Raw genomic sequence first — 18,615 nt, forward strand, 5'->3', positions numbered from 1 at the left:
CTTTACCTAGTCCTTTTGGTTAATGTAGTATAAGTCCACAATTCCATAAACCAAATATTTTTAAGGGACTTCAGAGTAGCTATAGAGAAAGACAATATACTGTATATAGTTGCTTTTACAAGGTGTGCGAACAGATATCCTCAGAATGCTTCTTAATTCTTTGAAGCACTTTTTTTCTTTCCCTTGAAGCATTGCACAGTTCTGCTGTCCCCTGCTAAGTGTTATTAAAATAAAAACAAAAAAGGAGAATAAAGATGGGAAGGACAAGCTTGTTATAGTTTGTATATTGTAGGGCCACTACCAAGAAAAAATAATATTCCAGAAAAAACATGCCTGTTGAGTTTCAACTTGAATAGGAACATTACTGTTTGGGGAAAAAATGGTACAACTTTTGATGAATTCCTACTTGTTTTGTATAAAAATAATGTGTAGCAATAAATGTAGCCTTTTAAGAATTATTTTCAAAGTTCATAAAATCCAAATTTTGTTTCTTCAGAGCAGGGCACCCATTTCTGCAAAACTTGTTGCCAACATGTTATCAGTTGCTGGAGCAGACCACATTATCACCATGGATTTGCATGCTTCCCAGATCCAGGTAATCAGAGACAAACAGCAGCTGTATAGATGTACCTCCTGGTGACTTCATGGGCATCTCTGTGTAGTTTTAGTGTTATATTATATACCACAAAGATTGTAGAAAGAAGACATTTAGCACTGCAGGACATTAACATTTTTATCAACAACAAAATTGGATTTTAGGAAACTACTGATCAGAACCAAAATAAGTTCAATATTTATATGGTGTCCTTTAAATTACACTTTAAAAGAAATAACTGGAACAAGATAAATATTAGAATAACTAAAGAAGAAGTACAAAAAGATTATAGACCTTTCATACAATTCAGGTAAAACTGTCAGGCTGGAAATGTATTCACCTGAGAATCAGCATGTGAATGGTGGAGAAGTGTCAAGTCAACAATCCAACAATTGAAAAACATGAATTTCAGAAAATTTTTGAAAAATGCATTCCAGGCAAATGTAGAGCCAGCAAATTAAATTAGAAATCTTTTTTTTTGCTTGCATAATCTCATCTGGAACCATGCTGCACACTCTCTGAACTCCTTTATCTGGCTCCCATAGTCCTTTATTCTGCAAATGTTGCCGTTGATAAGGATATTATTATTATTATTATTATTATTATTATTATTATTATTATTATTATCTCCCAAGAATTTAGGGAATGTGTAAAGTAAATTACTGTTGTGTGGACCATTCTGTGGACAAGCTGGATGGTCCATAAAATGCAGGATAGAAGAAAAGGAATATTATGTTTAAAAACATAATATTTTAAAAAGGAGCCAAGTTGCAAAATAGCCCTGCAGAATAAACAGTTACAAAGCAGAGCCACTTATAAAATCTTTTAGCTCAGGCTGGAACCAACTCCACTAGAGATCCACCCCACCCCTACTCTCCTTGCCTTTTGAAAGGCATTAAAAAACACATCTATGCCGGTAGTCCTAGGGACTGTGATCAAAAGCTTTGCTCCGGCCACTTGTATGAAAAGGGAATGATTGTCTGTTTTTATTGGGTTTTTAATAAGACGTGCCGGAGTATAAGACGTACCTTAGTTTTTGAGGAGGAAAATAGGGAAAAGAATCTGCTTACCAGGTATTCATCTGGCTAGCATCCTTAGTCTGATCAGCTTCAGCACATTATTTTCTCCCATGTTTAAGGGCTTAAAAAAACCTTTATTCTGAGACAGTAGCAATGAAAGAGCTTCCAGGCCAATAAGAATTGGGAATATCATTAACACCTGGAAAGAAACAGACTAATGAAAAAAAAACCCTGCAAAGGCTTAGGGCTTGGAAAACATTCTTCACACAGAGAAACAATGAAAGAGCCAGCAAGGTAAGAGTTGGGAAGATCGTTAGCAGCTAGATGGGCTGCGAAAAAAAGCTACATTCAGGGTATAAGATGTACCCAAATTATCAGCCTCTTTTAGGGAGGGAAAAGGTGCGTCTTATACACCAAAAAGTATGGTGTATCTATTTTTATTCTTGTGAGCTGCCATGAGTCCATGAGGAGAAGAGTGGCCTATAATTCTAACAAATAAATAATAAATAAATAAATTATAAGTCAGCACTTAGTATCAGTAAATTGGTATTTCCTTTTAGGCCTTTAGCATTGTAATGTGTATCTCTGGAGAATTTGTCTGCTAATTAGAGGTTACATTTAGGTCATAAATACATTATAGCAGTGATTTAGCCCACCTTTCTACATATGTCTAAAAGCTTTTTTGATAATAAACTATATTCGAATTTTGAAACAGAATAAAAACCTACAGAAACTAATATTTAGAATGGAAAAAAAACCCAAATGCAAAATCAAAGAAAAAAGATTATAAAGAAGTTACAGGTAGTCCCCAACTCACAACAGTTCATTTACTGACCTTCAAAGTTACAAGGGCACTGAAAAATGTGACTTGTGACACTTTTTTATAGTTACGATCTTTGCAGCATCTCCATGATCATATGATCAGAATTCAGATGCTTGGCAGCTGGTTCATAGTCATGACTATTGTTGCATCTCAAGGCCATGTGATAATTTTTCATGGCCTTCTTACAAGCAAAGTCAATGGGGAAGCCAGTTTCCCGAAACAACCATATTATTAATTTATCAACTATAGTGATTCATTTAACTGTGGCAAGAAATATTGTAAAATGAGGCAAAAGTCACTTAGTAAATGTCTTACTTAACAACAGAAATATTGGGCTCGCATGGTCATTAATCATCGACTGCCTCTACTCCCAATTTTCTTTTATAGCAGTTATAAATATAAATTACTTTCTTTCCTACCACCGTTTACATTTATGTATAATGTTATTTTGTTCTAATCAAAACCATATAACTTTATCAAGAATTTTCCAATATCAAATTTAGACAATATCGTTTCTTTAAAGCAGTCACTTTGTCCATCTGAGCAAGTCCCATCATTGTTACTATTCATTCCTTCATTGTGGTCAAGTCAAATCTTCTCACCTTTATGCATATAATAGTCTCACTATACTTGTCATATTTAAAAACAAAGATTCATATCCAGCGGCTTATCCATTCCCCTTGCCACAAAAATCTCTGGTTTGAATTGTATATGAAATCTTTACAATCTTCTCTATTATCTATAATGGAGTTTAGAAGAGCCGAAAGAGTGTGGGCATGTGCTATCACGCATGTGTGAGTGCCCACACCCATAAATCAATGCCTGAGTAGGGCAAAAATAGCTTCTCCTGCTCCCCGGAGACCCTCCGGAGGCTGAAAATGGCTTGTTTCCCAACTTCTGATGGCCCAGTAGGCTCGTGTTTCGCCCTCCCCAGACTCCAAAGGCTTCCCTGTAGCTGGGGGAGGGTAAAAACACCCTCTCCTATTCCCCGGAGTCTCTCTGGAAGCCAAAAATACCCTCCCAGAGCCTCTGTGTGAGCCAAAAATCATACATGTACGTTGGAGCTGAGCTAGGGCAATGGCTCGCATGCCAGCAGATATGGCTCTGTGTGCCACCTGTGGCACCTGTGCCATAGGTTTGCCATCACTGGTCTAGAATTTTCTGTCTTCTTTTATATGTCTAATATGCATGATGAAGTTTCCCTTGTTGGTGACATTCCCAGCATACATTTGAAAAATCTTCATGCATTCTAGACTATTTTTCGGGTGATATGTACCAATGATACATTGTTTTATAAATATTCTCTTTAAAAGAAACCTAAACCTATAGTGCACAAAGATGGAAAGGCACATTAATTCCCACCACAGAAGAGTGGATGGTAAAGGTGATGGAGATAGTAAAAATAGAGAAATTGACTGTTTTAATTACAGAAAAGAATTTAACTAGTTTTGTTTTATTTGAGACTGCTTCTGGACATTTTGCTCAAAATGGAAAAAAAATTAAATGATTAAGATATAATGAAATGATCATCATCATAATCAAAACTTGGTCTTTAAGTTTTAATTATTATAATGATTTTATTATAGAAATAGGTTGAAACATGAAAATGCACAGTAAAACAAGTTTGAGGTTCTATTTTAGTGCACTGAAAAAAGTAAGAAGGCGTCACTTTTTCTTGCTTTCTTTCTTTTAGTTTTTTGCTTTATTTTAGAATAAAATATAATTAAAATATATGCCAAAATAAGACTACAATATAGAATAAAGTCTGAACAGTTTTTTTAAGGCTTAAATAAAAGCAATTTGCCCTGCATGTTGCCTAGAAAACAGCACAGAAAACTGTATATTATTGCCTCTGTCTACTGCTGTGTTTTTTAAACAGGCCAGATAAAGACAGCTGTTCACATAATTCAATACACAACTGTTTTTTTTCTTATAATATCCAGGGCTTCTTTGATATCCCTGTGGACAACCTGTATGCAGAACCAGCTGTGTTACAATGGATCAAAGAAAATATTGTAGACTGGAGAAACTGCGTCATTGTGTCTCCTGATGCAGGTGGAGCAAAAAGGTCACAGCAGTTATTGTGTACTTATAATCATTCATTCTAAAAAAGAAAGAATACTTTGGCATTCAATGTTTGATTAAGTTGTAGCAAACAAACCATATTTGATACGGTTCTGGGTATAAGAGCTGTAGTGGCACAGTGGTTGTAGTATGGCAGGCTAATTCTGCCGACTGCCTGCAGTTCAGTTCTCACCTGCTCTAGGTTGCCTCAGCATTCCATCCTTCTGAGGTTGGTAAAATGATCCAAATTGTAGAGGACATTATACTGACTCTATAAACAGATTAGATATGTAATGCATTGGAAAGCAGTATGTAAGTCTAAGCGCTTGCTCATCTGACACTTCTCTGTTGCACCTAAAATGGCTATATCCTATTTTGTTTCTGCCTTTGATGATTGCAGCACAATCACAGAAAAAAAATGTGTAGTTTAAAGCAGGGGTACCCAAGCTGTGGGCCATGTCCCACTGCTGGGCTGTGGCCTATTCACAACCAAGCCACAAGTTGCCAGCTGCTGTGCGTGCTTCTGTACACGCATAGCCCCACTTGTGTGGGTGTCACAGGGCCACTCACAAGCAATGAGTGCTCACACTTGCCCCCCTCCCACTTCCTCCCCGCAATCCATCACCTGAAAAGGTTAGGGAAAGCTAGTTTAAAGAGTTGCATATACTGTAAATGCCACATTGATATCCTTATGCATTTCAAAGAACCTTTTGGTCCTGGAAGCCAGCGGGTTGCATAGTATACGTCGCTTTTGCTTCATGTGTCAAGAAGCAATTTTGAGCCACATGACTTGCAACTTTGGAAAACTTTAAGCTATACAGATTAGTTGACGTCTTAATTTTCAATTTGTTACTGAAATCAGTAATAATAATGTAATACTCTCTTTCTAATACATAATGCCAAAGGTATTTTTAATGGTAGATTTAACTCTGGAACTTGATACCTTTGATAAAGTTGGCACTCCCTCTGTTCATTTTTGTTCCAAAAGGTTAAGAGCTTCTTTCTTACAAAAGCATTCCTATTTCTGTCTAAGTAGAACATTCGAAGTTCAAAATTAAATCATTCTGACTCTGCCAGCAGTGTTCCAGGTGAAACCAATCACTTCTGGTAAAATCAGAAAAGTTGTTTCAAAATGGAAATCTTTTGTAATACAAAAGTATAAAGGTTCTTCTCCTTGGAATTATATGCTTCCTAATGTTGGATTTTTAAATCAAGATTGTCCATTTTATACTAAATTTGCTATAGTGGATAAAAGGAGAGGGTCAGACTGAAGTAGCAAACTTATATAATATTACTCATGGACATAAATCAGATTTGTAGATGGCAGCAATAATTCTTTTTAAAATGTCCAACACTCACATAAATGACCAGTTTTTCCAATCAGGTTCATGCATGACAATTTAGGATGGAGATACATATGTATACAAAGGTAGTCCTTGTTTTACAACTGTTCATTTAGTGACCAAAGTTACAACAACACAGAAAAAAGTGACTTATGACCACTGCAGCATCTCATGATCATTTGATCAACATTCAGATGCTTATTTATGACAGCTCTAGTGTCCCAGGATCATATTTGATTCCTTTGCAACCTTCTGACAAAGTAAATGGAGAATCCAGATACACTTAATAGCTCTGTACAAACTTTACATCTGCAGTGATTCATTTAACAATTGATAAGAAAAGTCATAAAATTGAGCAAAACTCATTTCATTCTTACTTAGCAACAGAAATTTGGGCTCAATTGTCTTTAAGTTTTAGACTACCTATATGTATTTATGCCAAGTTTGTACATCTTGCTATGACTACTTAAATGAACAGTCATGATTCAAGAACATAAATCAATAAGAAATATTAGCCCATTGTCTACATGTAATCATATGAAAACTACAGATTGCCTGTACACTGTGTCTCAGGAAATGTCGTTGATACATCGAAAGCCTACTGTAGATAGTGTGTCCATCTTAGATTTTATCCATAAGTAGATACACATCACAGGTAGACAGACAGACACAGAGATATATAGATAGACATAGATAGACAAATAGTCAGTACATATGATACGTATGTACATACATACATACATACATACATACATACATACATACATGCATGTGGTGAGATTCCAATTTTTTTTTACTGCCGGTTCTGTGGGCATAGCGTGGCTTGGTGGGCTTAGCAGGGAAGAATACTGTAAAATCTCCATTCTCACACCACTCCAGGGGAAGGTTACTGTTATCCATTTCCTCCTGATCAGCTGGGACTTTGGAGGCAGAGAATAAATGCGGGCGGGACCAGTCAGAGTTTCTCCGAAATACTCAAAATTTCTGCTACCATTTGTCCAGAACTGGTCAGAATCTGCTGAATCGTACCTCTGATACACACATTCGCACATACTTAGTATCTCTTAGTACATTTTGTTTGGACCACCAGAGGTCCCTCTTAATTTTTGTGTATATGAATAATCATATACACCCAAACACAATACAGTGGAACCCCGACATAAGAGCTGCTCTACTTAAGAGCAACTCGAGATAAGAGCTGGGAGGGGAGAGATATTTTTGTTCTACTTACAAGCCCAAATTCGAGATACAAGCGCCAAGGAGCTGTCTCCTGAAGCCAAACGCTAACTTCCGCGTTCGGCTTCAGGAGACAGCTGCGAAGCGGCGCGCGTGTTTTAAAAGGTTGCAGCCGGCCTGGGGGGCTCGGGGGGGTGCTTGCAGCTTTCTTTCTTGCTCTTTTTCTTTCTCTCTTTTACCTTCCCTTCCTCTATTTCTTCTTTTCTTTCTCCTTCCCACCTTCTTCCCTCCCTCCCTCCCTTCACTCATTCCTCTCTTACTCTCCCCTTTCATAAGTTTCCTTGCTTCCTTCCTCTGTTCCTGTCCCTTCCCTCTTTCCTTCCTTCCTTCCCACCCTCCATCCATTCATTCACCCATTCCTCTCTTGATCGCTTAAAGCCGGTCCCTGGTGCAAAAAGGGTTGGGGACCTCTGTCCTACAGGATTGGGTGGCAGAGAAGTTGAACATATGTAAATTTAAAAGTTTAAGAAAGTTTACAAGTTAAGTGAAAGAAACTTCATTATTCATTTATATGTACATGTACATTTCTTCATTAAAAACATGTCTTTCTGCATAATTTAGACTAACTTTGTGAGTTTTTTGAGGGCTGGAACCAATTAAAATTATTTACATTAATTCCTATGGGGAAAAGTTGTTCGCGATAAGAGCTGCTCGACTTAAGAGCCCAGGTCCGGAACGAATTAAACTCGTATCTCGAGGTACCACTGTATATTTGTTTCAGACGCACTTAAAGTTGAAGATCTTAACTTTAAAATATCTAGTGATTTATTTACCGATTTTTAGCAGTCATAAAATAATTGATTTGTTCTCAGGTTGTAAGTTTTTAATGTTAGATAATTTATTTTGATGTATTAATGGGACTAAATAAATAACTGAGATATAAGCACACTTATTAGGAATTTAATACAGTATATAAAGGATATAAAAAAGTCTAGGATTCCTTTCAAACATTGGTTGCATGCAGTATTTAAAACTATTTGTTCTCTCTTAACACACAATAGGGTCACTTCAATTGCAGACAGGCTTAATGTGGAGTTTGCCCTGATTCACAAAGAAAGAAAGAAAGCCAATGAAGTGGACCGAATGGTCTTGGTTGGGGATGTGACTGATCGTGTAGCAATTCTTGTGGATGATATGGCAGACACATGTGGCACAATCTGTCATGCAGCTGACAAGTAAGTAAATCCTGAGGAATATAGTATGATTTTGGGGTTAAGATATTAGGCAAAAGGTACTGAAAGAGTTTCTTGTAAAGGAACAATGAGTTCTAATTTAAGAAATGTGAATCGTGCATGCACAGAATTTTAGATTTTCTTTTTTCTTTTATTTTTCTTCCGTTCATCAAAAGTTAAGAAACTTCCTAAGGACAAAATAATTATCTCATCTTTGTAAAATTGAATTTTCGAAAATGAAAATAAAGTTTGACTTAATCAAGTAATATAATGGACTTTCACTGTATAGAGTCCTCATACCTTTGCACTGCACATATACAGATAGTCCTCAAGTTACAGCCACAATTAAGTCCGTAATTTATGTTGCTAAATGAGACATTTGTTAAGTGAGTCTTGCCCCATTTTACAACCTTTCTTGCTACAGTTGTTAAATGAATCATTACAGTTAAGTTAGTTAACGTGGTTATTAAATGAATCTGGCTTCCCCATTGACTTTGCTTGCTTGTCAGAAGGTCACAAAAGGTGATGACATGACTCCAGGACACTACAACTGTCATAAGTATAAAACAGTTGCCAAGCATCTGAATTTTGATCATGTCACCAGAGGGATGCTGCAACATTAATAAGTATGAAAAACGGTCACTTTTTGCAATGCCGTTGTAACTTTGAATGGTCACTAAATGAACTTCTGTATGTCGAGGACTATCTATGGAAATTATTTTCATAAAGTATATTGAGACTATCTAGTGACTCTGAAGATGCTCCAATATAGAAAACACAGTTCAAGAAGGCTCCATATACAAGAACAAAATGTAAAAGGAGAGTATCTTAGCAACTTGGTTTATTAAGGGATAATCTTCATTTTGTTTTATATTATTACTGTGATAATTTTAATGTTCACTTAAACATGTATGGCATGCCACAGAAGTGTAATGTGTCATAATAATGGCAAAATACAGTATAACAACAGGAAGCCTTCCCAAACATCTAAAGGAATGTTCCATCTGGTTCTTTTATCAGCTAGGGAAAAAAAGCAGGCATGTCTTTTACTATGTTAATTTTTTTTAATATTAGGGATATTTAGATTTGCCTCAAATCTAATATATCATTGGCTGGTGTTTGTATAAATACTTTTCCCTATCTTATGTGTTTGACAGGCTGGTTTCTGCAGGTGCAACTAAAGTTTATGCAATTCTCACTCACGGGATCTTTTCTGGCCCTGCTATTTCTCGGATCAATAATGCGGCATTTGAAGCTGTTGTTGTAACTAATACAATCCCACAGGAGGAGAAAATGAAACACTGTCCTAAGATCCAGGTACTTTTCATATTCTTTTAATATCTATCTGGTGTGCAGTTTTTATTTGAATTTCACAGTACAAAGGAGAAAATTATTGACTGGGAATTGTATATATTGATGTTAGGCTATGCTACGATAGACCAAAACAAGAAGATGTGACCCACATACTTTCTGTAGCTTTTACCTAGAACAATAGGAATTACAAATTGAAGCCCACTTTTGTTAGCATGGTGGCAGAAGCACATTTTAAAAATACAGTATTTTGAAGTGGTATGCAATAAAAAAATTGCCAAGCAAAGCAAACTAAATGACTTTGCACAGATACGGCACTGGAAATATTTTCCAGAAATGTTTATATCCTGTTTAAAATTTAGCCACCTTCTGTTAATAGTGAAAACCTAATGGTGTTATAATCATGGGGGACTAGAGTAGATCAATCTCCTGCTCTCCTGTTTCTCTTTGGAAGCAAGGTTATAGGGAGGTTAATAGATACACTACCAACTTCCATAATGAAGTTTGCCTTAAAAAATTAAGGACAAAGGTTAGTTCAGTGAAATAAAAAAAATTAAGAAACATTATTTTTGGAGTCAGTTTACTGCCCTCTGGTGGTTTGGCTGGATGATTACATTAATGCATTTTTTTCGTCTTTGTTAAAGACAGTTTTCACATTAATAAGTTTGCATTGAAAGATGTTTTCTGCCTACAGTACATATTTTATAAATGCTAGTACAGGCACATGCAAGTTAAATGTTTATTTCTCTGTAAACTTGTTTCTAGCTTTGACGTTTGATTCTCAGAAGACACATGAAGTGACAAATAGTACCTTGAATTCTACCAGGCAGCTCATTAGTAATCATTGCATTGGAGCAGTGATGGATAAAGATTTAAATGCTCATAATTATTCATGGAGTTGAATTTCAGATCAATTATAGCTTCTGAATGATCTTCAAGGGTAGCCCTTTGTAGTGAACATTGCAGGAATCCAGATGAGAGGTGACCAAACAAGGCATCCTGATCCAGGAAGGGACACACACAATGATTTTATATGAACGCCCACTTAGAAAAGCTTTCGTCTGCTTGTTGCACAGGAGTCCAGGTGGCTCCAAATTACAAACAAATTCTGTTTGGGGAAGTACCATCATTTCAAGAACTAAATATGATAAATCACTACAATTAATAGGTCCTTCATGAATAGAGATGAAACAATATAAAGCCAAGTTGGAATGCGATCTAGTTTATTGTACTTGAAAAATGATATATGCATATTAAATTGTATTGAAGGTACATGAAGTTGTATGTGGAGAAAAATTAAAAATATATATTTAAAAAATTGAATAAAAATGGGGAGAATGCAGTTCTTTGGGAGAACACAAAGCAAGGGTTATTATGCTGTTCCCAGCTACCAATTTTAACTGGGAACTGTCTCGGAGGAAGGAGAACCACTGAAAAACAATATGTTCTACTCCTTGGACAGGGTGGAAAAGAACACTGTAATTAAGAGCCATGGCAGCGAAATGGTTAGAATGTAATACTGCAGGTTAATTCTGATGACTCCTGTTCGGCCTTTAGAAGCAGTATATAAGTCTACGTTCTCCACTTGCACTGCTACGGAGAGTCCAACATGGGTTATTCTTCAGCCTTGCTGGAATGGACTGAGTTAAAAATTAGCATAAATAATTGGTCCAACCCCCTTTGCTGCCCTTCCCGGGTCAGTCTAAAAAACTCAGTCATAGTGAAGGGACACATGAGTTTTTCTCCTAGGACTCTGCGTAGTCTTTTAGATTAGTTGATTAAATTTATTGCTTTTAACATGGTGGGGTTTTTTTTTCTCTTTCTTTACTTTACAGGTACATGGATTTCCACTTACTGTCAATGGATCGGGTCCCTGCTCTGAGGAGTATTGCCTGCAACGTTATTCCCAGGTCGGAGCCTCTTCCCTGCGCGGGTACTGCTCCAAGGACCGGGAGTCGCCAGAGGAAGGGGTCCCCGGCCTGCGTGGCCATACCCCGATCAGGGCGACCATCGTGGCTGACCGGATCGGCAGAGGAAGCAGAGAACAGAGTCAGCTCACCCGAAATCTTGCTATTCGCCGAGGCGAAGAGAGAGAGGAGATTACAAGCGACCCAACAACGAGGCATTCACGCCGAAAAGGTCGCGAATCGGACGGCCCCAATACAGCCGATGAAGGCAAAAGAGAAAAAGCCTCGGCAAAAGCCAGCATGGCGACTTACACTGGGCGCCGCCATTTTGTGTATCCTCTCAAGCCTTAACTTCTGCCCGCCATTTTGAAGGGTGTGATTGGCACCCCAGAGCACCATTAAGAGCCGAGCATAGCCCAGACATCCTGTTTCTTAACAGGAAAGGGCGGGGCGAATATTACGATGGCCATTTTGGTGAGTCAGCTTGCCGAGAAAGCATAGCTGCTAATTTCGGGGGGAAAGTACTTTGCAAAAACGATGGCTGAGGTCCCTCAACAAGGAACAACAGACCCCCTGCCATAAAGGCTAAAGAAAAAACGCATTCCTGCAAGAGCAAATCCAAAGGTACACAATCCTCATCTGCTCTAAAAGAGGCAGAGAGACGGATAAAGGCATTGGAGGACCAGTTAGAAGCAAAAAACAGGCAACAGGGCCTCAACCTCACGCAACAACAGCTCCAAGTCAGAATTTCAGGGCAATCATAAGTGCTACCCCCCCGAGACTCCCGGAGGGGATGGGGGCGGCAACAGACAAGGACTGGTCACTGGATAGGTTTGGGGGCCCAACACAGGTGACAGAGGCACCAAGATCTGAATTTGCCATACCTTCTGCTTCGTGGCACATGGCACCACAACCACTGCCATCAGCCACCTTCACCCCAACGGCAGCAGGACTACGTTCCTCCCCAGATACCTGGCAACGCATACCCCCGGCCCTGCAGGACATGATTGCCTCTGCATATTCGCATGGCATAGCAGCAGGGGTTCAGCAGTATGCCACAACTGTTCCTCCCCCTGCACCTCCTTAGCCTTCTCCATCTGTGCATAGAAACATATGGGCAGCTCCAGCCCCTGCATCCCCTGCACATGACTCATTACAGGAGGAGGCTGGCTTTAGGGGCCCAGGATCAGAACCAGACGATGGTTTATCTGAAGATGAAGGTGCACCCCCAGAACCACCAACCTATGCAGGCCTCTTCAGGCCATCTATTTTTCGGGTTATTCTTAATAAAGCAAGACTGGCAGTGGCCTTGGGCACACCTGACAAGTCTTCAGATCCAGCAGCTGCCCCCCAGCCTGCTACCAGGGTGCTGACAGAGCCTCAAAGGGATGCAGACCTCATACCTGCTCCCCAGTTATTTGTGGACAATATTAAGAGGCCATGGCAACACCCAGCGGGAGCCCTAGGCCCAACAGCCTCAGAGCGAAAATTTTACGCTTTTGAACCAGAACTGGAGAACTTGCTTGAATTTCCAGCTATAGATGCTCCAATAGCGGCCCTGGTGTCCAATGCACTCATTCCCTCTGAGATGGCGGACTGCTTGAAACCAGAGGATCGAAGGGCGGAGAGCCTAATCAAGAAATCTCATCAAATGACGGCATGGGCACTTAAAGCAGCTTCGGCGGCTTCATTCTTTAACAGGGCCTCAGTCTTGTGGCTCCAGGAGATGCTCACGAAATTAGGTCCGGAGGATGGGCGCCTGAGACAAGATTTAAACAAATTGTTGGCAGCTGCAGAATTCTCAGTTGATGCCACCCTCTCAGCATCACGTTTTTCTTCACGGGCCTTAGCATCAAATCAATCCTCTCGCCGATTACTCTGGCTCCGCTCATGGCAGGCGGATGCAGAATCCAAGTGGCGTCTGGCATCAGCACCATTTGACGGAACCAAACTGTTCGGTGAGTCTCTCGACAAGGTCCTCGTGGAGGACAAAGACAAAAAGAAAATCCTGCCCAGAACTTACAGACGTCAGGACAGGCGCTCTACACCCTACTCCAGACGCCAACCCTTTCGGGCGGAACCTTCCTCCACCTCACCCCAGGTCGGAAGGTCGTACGCACAGGGGTCCTTCTCCCAGCCCTCCTACAGAACTGATAGGAGTAACTTCGGGGACAGAAACAGACAGTTTCAACAAACCAGGAAGGCGTTCAGAGGCTCCAACAGGGGAGGCTATCGCAGAAACAAATGACTCCGTGCCCTCCTTCCCCATAGGAGGACGGCTACAACACTTCACCGCCTCCTGGGAGTCTATCTCTTCAGACACTTGGGCAATAAAAACAATAGCCAGGGGTCTCAGCATAGACTTTGTCCAGAAACCTCCACCCAGGTTTTTGCAGTGCCCGGTTCTTCGCAACACTCACAAGTGCAAACTCCTACACCGAGAAATTTACCATCTATTGGAGATTGGTGCCATCGAGAGGGTCCCCACTCATCAAGAGGGACAGGGGTACTACTCCATCGTATTCATAGTACCCAAGGCCTCGGGGGGTTGCCGCCTCATACTCAATCTGAAACAATTGAACATTTACGTGAGATACCGCAGATTCAAAATGCATTCTTTAAAGACAATACTAGCAGCAATCCGTCAGCGGGACTGGCTGACGTCAATAGACCTCAAAGAGGCATACCTGCATATCCCAGTTCATCCGGATTACAGGAGATATCTTCGCTTTTGCTTCGAAAACAAGCATTTCCAATACAAAGCCATGCCCTTTGGTCTATCCTCAGCTTCCAGAACATTCACAAAATTACTGGACATACTCACCGCCGATCTCAGGACTCGTCCTTTACGCCTCATGGCGTATTTGGACGACATAATTATACAATCCAGCAGCCCCAACCGGGCACGACACGACCTGGCAGAAGCCATCAGGACGTTAGAAACTCTTGGGTTCTCAGTCAACTATCAAAAAAGCCATCTTACCCCAACCAGGTACTTACCACACCTGGGCACTCACATAGACACCACGGCAGGCAAGGTTTTCCTGTCACCAGAACGCCAGGCCAAGGTGCGAACCTTGGTGACAGAGGTACAGCAAAAAAGAACAGTACCACTGGCTGTTTTATCCCAGTTACTGGGAGTCTTCATATCTTGCATAGATATTGTGCCCTGGGCCAGGCTACATGCCAGACCTCTACAGTGGTTCCTTCTCCCTTTTCAAAGGAACAAAACCAGCCACTCTTCAAGACAAGTGCCAATCCCATCCGAAGTGCGTCGGTCACTTCCATGGTGGACATCATCAGCCCTCCTGCAGGGATCACCATTCCTGTCATAGCAGGAGATAACCATAACAACGGACGCAAGCATCTTGGGCTGGGGTGCTCACTCCAGTGCGGGAGTAGCCCAGGGGCTGTGGAGTCCAGAGGAACTCGCATCTCCAAACATCAACTTTCTGGAACTAAGAGCGGCTCACCTAGCGCTACGGCATTTTGCATCTCAGGTGAGGGGACAGCATGTGCTAATCCTCACCGACAACGTGGCAACAAAGGCTCACATCAACCATCAAGGGGGCACGAGATCAGGCTGCCTCATGCTGGAATCACATTCCCTCTTCAGATGGGCAGAACGACATCTGGCATCCCTGAGAGCAGAACACATATCGGGCACGTCAAACATCCAGGCGGATTGGCTCAGCCGGACAACTATCGACCCGGCAGAGTGGAGTCTGGATGTCAACCTGTTCCAGGAGATCATTCACAAGTACGGGACACCGGAGGTAGACTTATTTGCTACTCACCTGAACAATCAGTTACCCAGGTTCTTCTCCCGTTTCCCAACACCAGGAGCGGAGCAGATCAATGCACTGTCCTGCCCCTGGCCGGAGGGCCTGCTCTACGCTTTCCCCCCTGTGTGCTTGATTCCGCGAGTAGTCCATAAAATTTTGAAGGAACAAGCGGAGATACTCCTGGTAGCTCCATATTGGCCCAGACGTCCGTGGTTCGCGGACCTGATGGACCTATCCATTGCTTCACCGTGGAGGATCCCACGCCACAAAGTCACCCTGACACGGGTCAGTATACCACCCGGAACCCCACTGGTGGAATCTTGCCGTGTGGCACTTGAGGGGGAGAGACTAAGAAGAGAACTGGTGCCAGATAGAGTGATTAATACCATCCAAGCAGCACGGCGTCCATCTACAACTAGAATCTATCAAGCAACCTGGAGAGCATACTGTAACTTTTGCAAAGCTCAGAGTCGGGACCCGCAGGCCCCCTCAGTGATACAGATCCTTGAATTCTTACAATCAGGCCTGGACAAGGGATTGGCGCCCAATACCTTGCGCAGACAGGTGGCAGCCATAGCCACTATTCTCAAAAGGGATTTTTCTCATCCAATTTCCAAACACCCATGGATTCGAGACTTTATCAGAGGTGCAGCAAACATCAGGCCTCCACCAATACATCGCTTCCCAACATGGGATTTGCCACTGGTGTTGCAGGCCCTCACAGGACCTCCCTTCAAACCTCTACGCAACATACCGCTGTGGTTGCTGTCAATCAAAACAGCATTCCTAATGGCAATTACGTCAGCAAGAAGGGTCTCCGAACTGGCTGCCCTGTCAGTCAGACCAGACTTATGCATCTTCCATACGGACAGAGTGATCTTACGCCTAGACCCTTCTTTCCTTCCCAAAATAAATACCATTTTTCATAGATCACAAGACATTGTCCTACCAGACTTTTGCACCCACGGATCCCATCCACGAGAATTGAGATGGCATAAACTGGACGTAAGACAGGCCATCAAAATTTACATAAGGAAAACAAGTACTTTCCAAAAATCGGAGGCGTTATTTGTTTCATATTTTCCTGCTTCAATGGGGAATAGAGTTTCATCAAAAACCATCAGTTGTTGGATCCGCTCCTGTATTATCACAGCATACAAGTCAGGTCCCACGCCGATACCGAGAGGCATCACAGCTCACTCAACCAGGAGTGCAGCCACGTCAGCAGCTTGGGTGACCCAGGCACCGATTGAGGACATTTGCCGGGCAGCAACCTGGGCTGCCCCCAATACCTTCATTAAACATTACCGTTTAGATAAGTTTGCTTCAACTGAAGCGGCCTTCGGACGCAGAGTACTTCAGGAAGTGTGTAGTCATACTGCGTCCCTGGTCCAGCCTTCTCCCACCCTAATTAGTTGAGCTTGGGTATATCCCATGTTGGACTCTCCGTAGCAGTGCAAGTGGAGAAGAACCGTTGAACTTACCTGAACGGCCTTCTCGCTGCACTGCAAGGAGAGTCCAAACCCACCCGGCTGTTAGGCCCAGGGACACAGGGTTAATGGTTATAATTGTTTAAGGTTCAATCGTTTCTTTGGTTAATAAAAGTTCTTGGTTTACTGTCACTATGACTTTGTTTTATTATAAGACTGACCGGGGAAGGGCAGCAAAGGGGGTTGGACCAATTATTTATGCTAATTTTTAACTCAGTCCCTTCCAGCAAGGCTGAAGAATAACCCATGTTGGACTCTCCTTGCAATGTAGCGAGAAGACCGTTCAGGTAAGTTCAACGGTTCTTCTATTGCTATTACTAATTGATTACCGTATTTTTCGCTCCATAAGACGCAGTTTTTTTCCTCCCAAAGTAGGATGAAAAATCAGCCACGTCTTATGGAGCGAAGATGCAGGCAGGGAGGGGGGGGAGGCGCTGGAGCAGAGGGGGGGGGCGGCGATGTACTCATCTGGAGACCGCCGCCTCTGTCGCCGCCTCTCCTCTTCCCAACCCCGAAGAGAGCCGTGCCTTTCGGCCTCCGGAAGTGCTGGGCCAGGGGACACCTCCACCCCGCAGGTTTAGGAGGCGGAGCAGCACCGGAGGAGCGTTGGCGGTTCCAGCCTTTGGGAAGGCTACGGGAATCGCTTCAGGAGGCGGGGAGGTCTCGAAGACCCAAAACCCAGCCAGTCGCTCGCAGCCGGCCGCCGCCTGTGCAAAGTTTGGCTGCGAACTCGGCTGGCTAGCTGCTGCCTGGCCCCCTCCCTCCCGGAGGAGGGTCTCCCTTCACACCACCAGCGCCCCCCCCCGCCAGCCAGCCAGCCAAGCCCCGCGCCCGCCGGAGCCGGCTCTTCACTCTCCCCCCGCCGCCCGCCGCGTTTGCAGGAGGTGGGGAGGGTCGGGCGGCCCGCCAAGGCCAGGAGGGACGCCGCTGTCCCCGCTTCCCTCCGCCCGCCGCTGCGCCTCCTGCTGAGCCCCCTCGGCCCCACGCAGCGCCTGTCAGAGGAAGCTGCCCTGTCCCAGCCAGGATCCAGGGGCGAGGTCGTCGGGGTTTGAGGGGCCCTAAACCGCCCACAGCAGAAAAACAGAAAAAATAAGGGAGAAAGAAAGAGAGAGAAAGGAAGAGGAGAGATAGAAAGGGGGAGAGAGAAAGAGGGAGAGATAGAGAAGGAGAGAGAGAAAGAGAGAGATACAAAGAGAGTGAGTGAGAGAAGGAGAGATAAGAGAGAGAAAGAAAGAGGGACAGAGAGAAAGAAAGAGAGGGACAGAAAGAAAGAAAGAGGGACAGAGAGAAAGAAAGAGAGGGACAGAGAAAGAAAGGGACAGAGAGAAAGAAAGAGAAGAACAGAGAGAAAGAAATAGAGGGACAGAGAAAGGGAGAGGAGAGATAGAAAGGGGGAGAGAGAAAGAGGGAGAGATAGAGAAGGAGAGAGAGAAAGAGAGAGATACAAAGAGAGTGAGTGAGAGAAGGAGAGATAAGAGAGAGAAAGAAAGAGGGACAGAGAGAAAGAAAGAGAGGGACAGAAAGAAAGAAAGAAAGAGAGGGACAGAGAGAAAGAAAGAGAGGGACAGAGAGAAAGAAAGAAGGACAGAGAGAAAGAAAGAGAGGGACAGAGAGAAAGAAAGAGAGGGACAGAGAGAAAGAAAGAGAGGGACAGAGAGAAAGAAAGAGAGGGACAGAGAGAAAGAAAGAGAGGGACAGAGAGAAAGAAAGAGAGGGACAGAGAAAAGGAGAGAGAGAAAGAAAGGTAGAGAGAAAGAGGGAGAGATAGAAAGAAAGAGAGAGGGGGGCTTGTTTGTATATTTTCCCAATTCCCCTAGGGCAGTGTTATTGTAATAAATATTTTAGCCTACTTTTTGGCTCAAAATATTTT

At 42.4% G+C, this 18,615-nt stretch overlaps 1 protein-coding gene across 4 annotated transcripts in view; it reads left to right on the forward strand.

Moving 5' to 3' along the window:
• The window catches only part of PRPS2 (phosphoribosyl pyrophosphate synthetase 2), a 52,316-nt gene that overhangs the window by 31,265 nt on the left and 2,436 nt on the right, over positions 1 to 18,615 (forward strand). For all 4 annotated transcript variants that reach the window (XM_070750666.1, XM_070750669.1, XM_070750667.1 and 1 more), the window contains 4 exons: positions 497 to 595; positions 4,381 to 4,505; positions 8,082 to 8,255; positions 9,410 to 9,569. In XM_070750666.1, coding sequence (XP_070606767.1) covers positions 497 to 595; positions 4,381 to 4,505; positions 8,082 to 8,255; positions 9,410 to 9,569 — 558 coding nt within the window. The remainder of the gene's footprint in view (positions 1 to 496; positions 596 to 4,380; positions 4,506 to 8,081; positions 8,256 to 9,409; positions 9,570 to 18,615) is intronic.

The sequence above is a fragment of the Erythrolamprus reginae genome, chromosome 4 (genome assembly GCF_031021105.1).
Source record: "Erythrolamprus reginae isolate rEryReg1 chromosome 4, rEryReg1.hap1, whole genome shotgun sequence".
Lineage (NCBI taxonomy): Eukaryota > Metazoa > Chordata > Lepidosauria > Squamata > Dipsadidae > Erythrolamprus > Erythrolamprus reginae.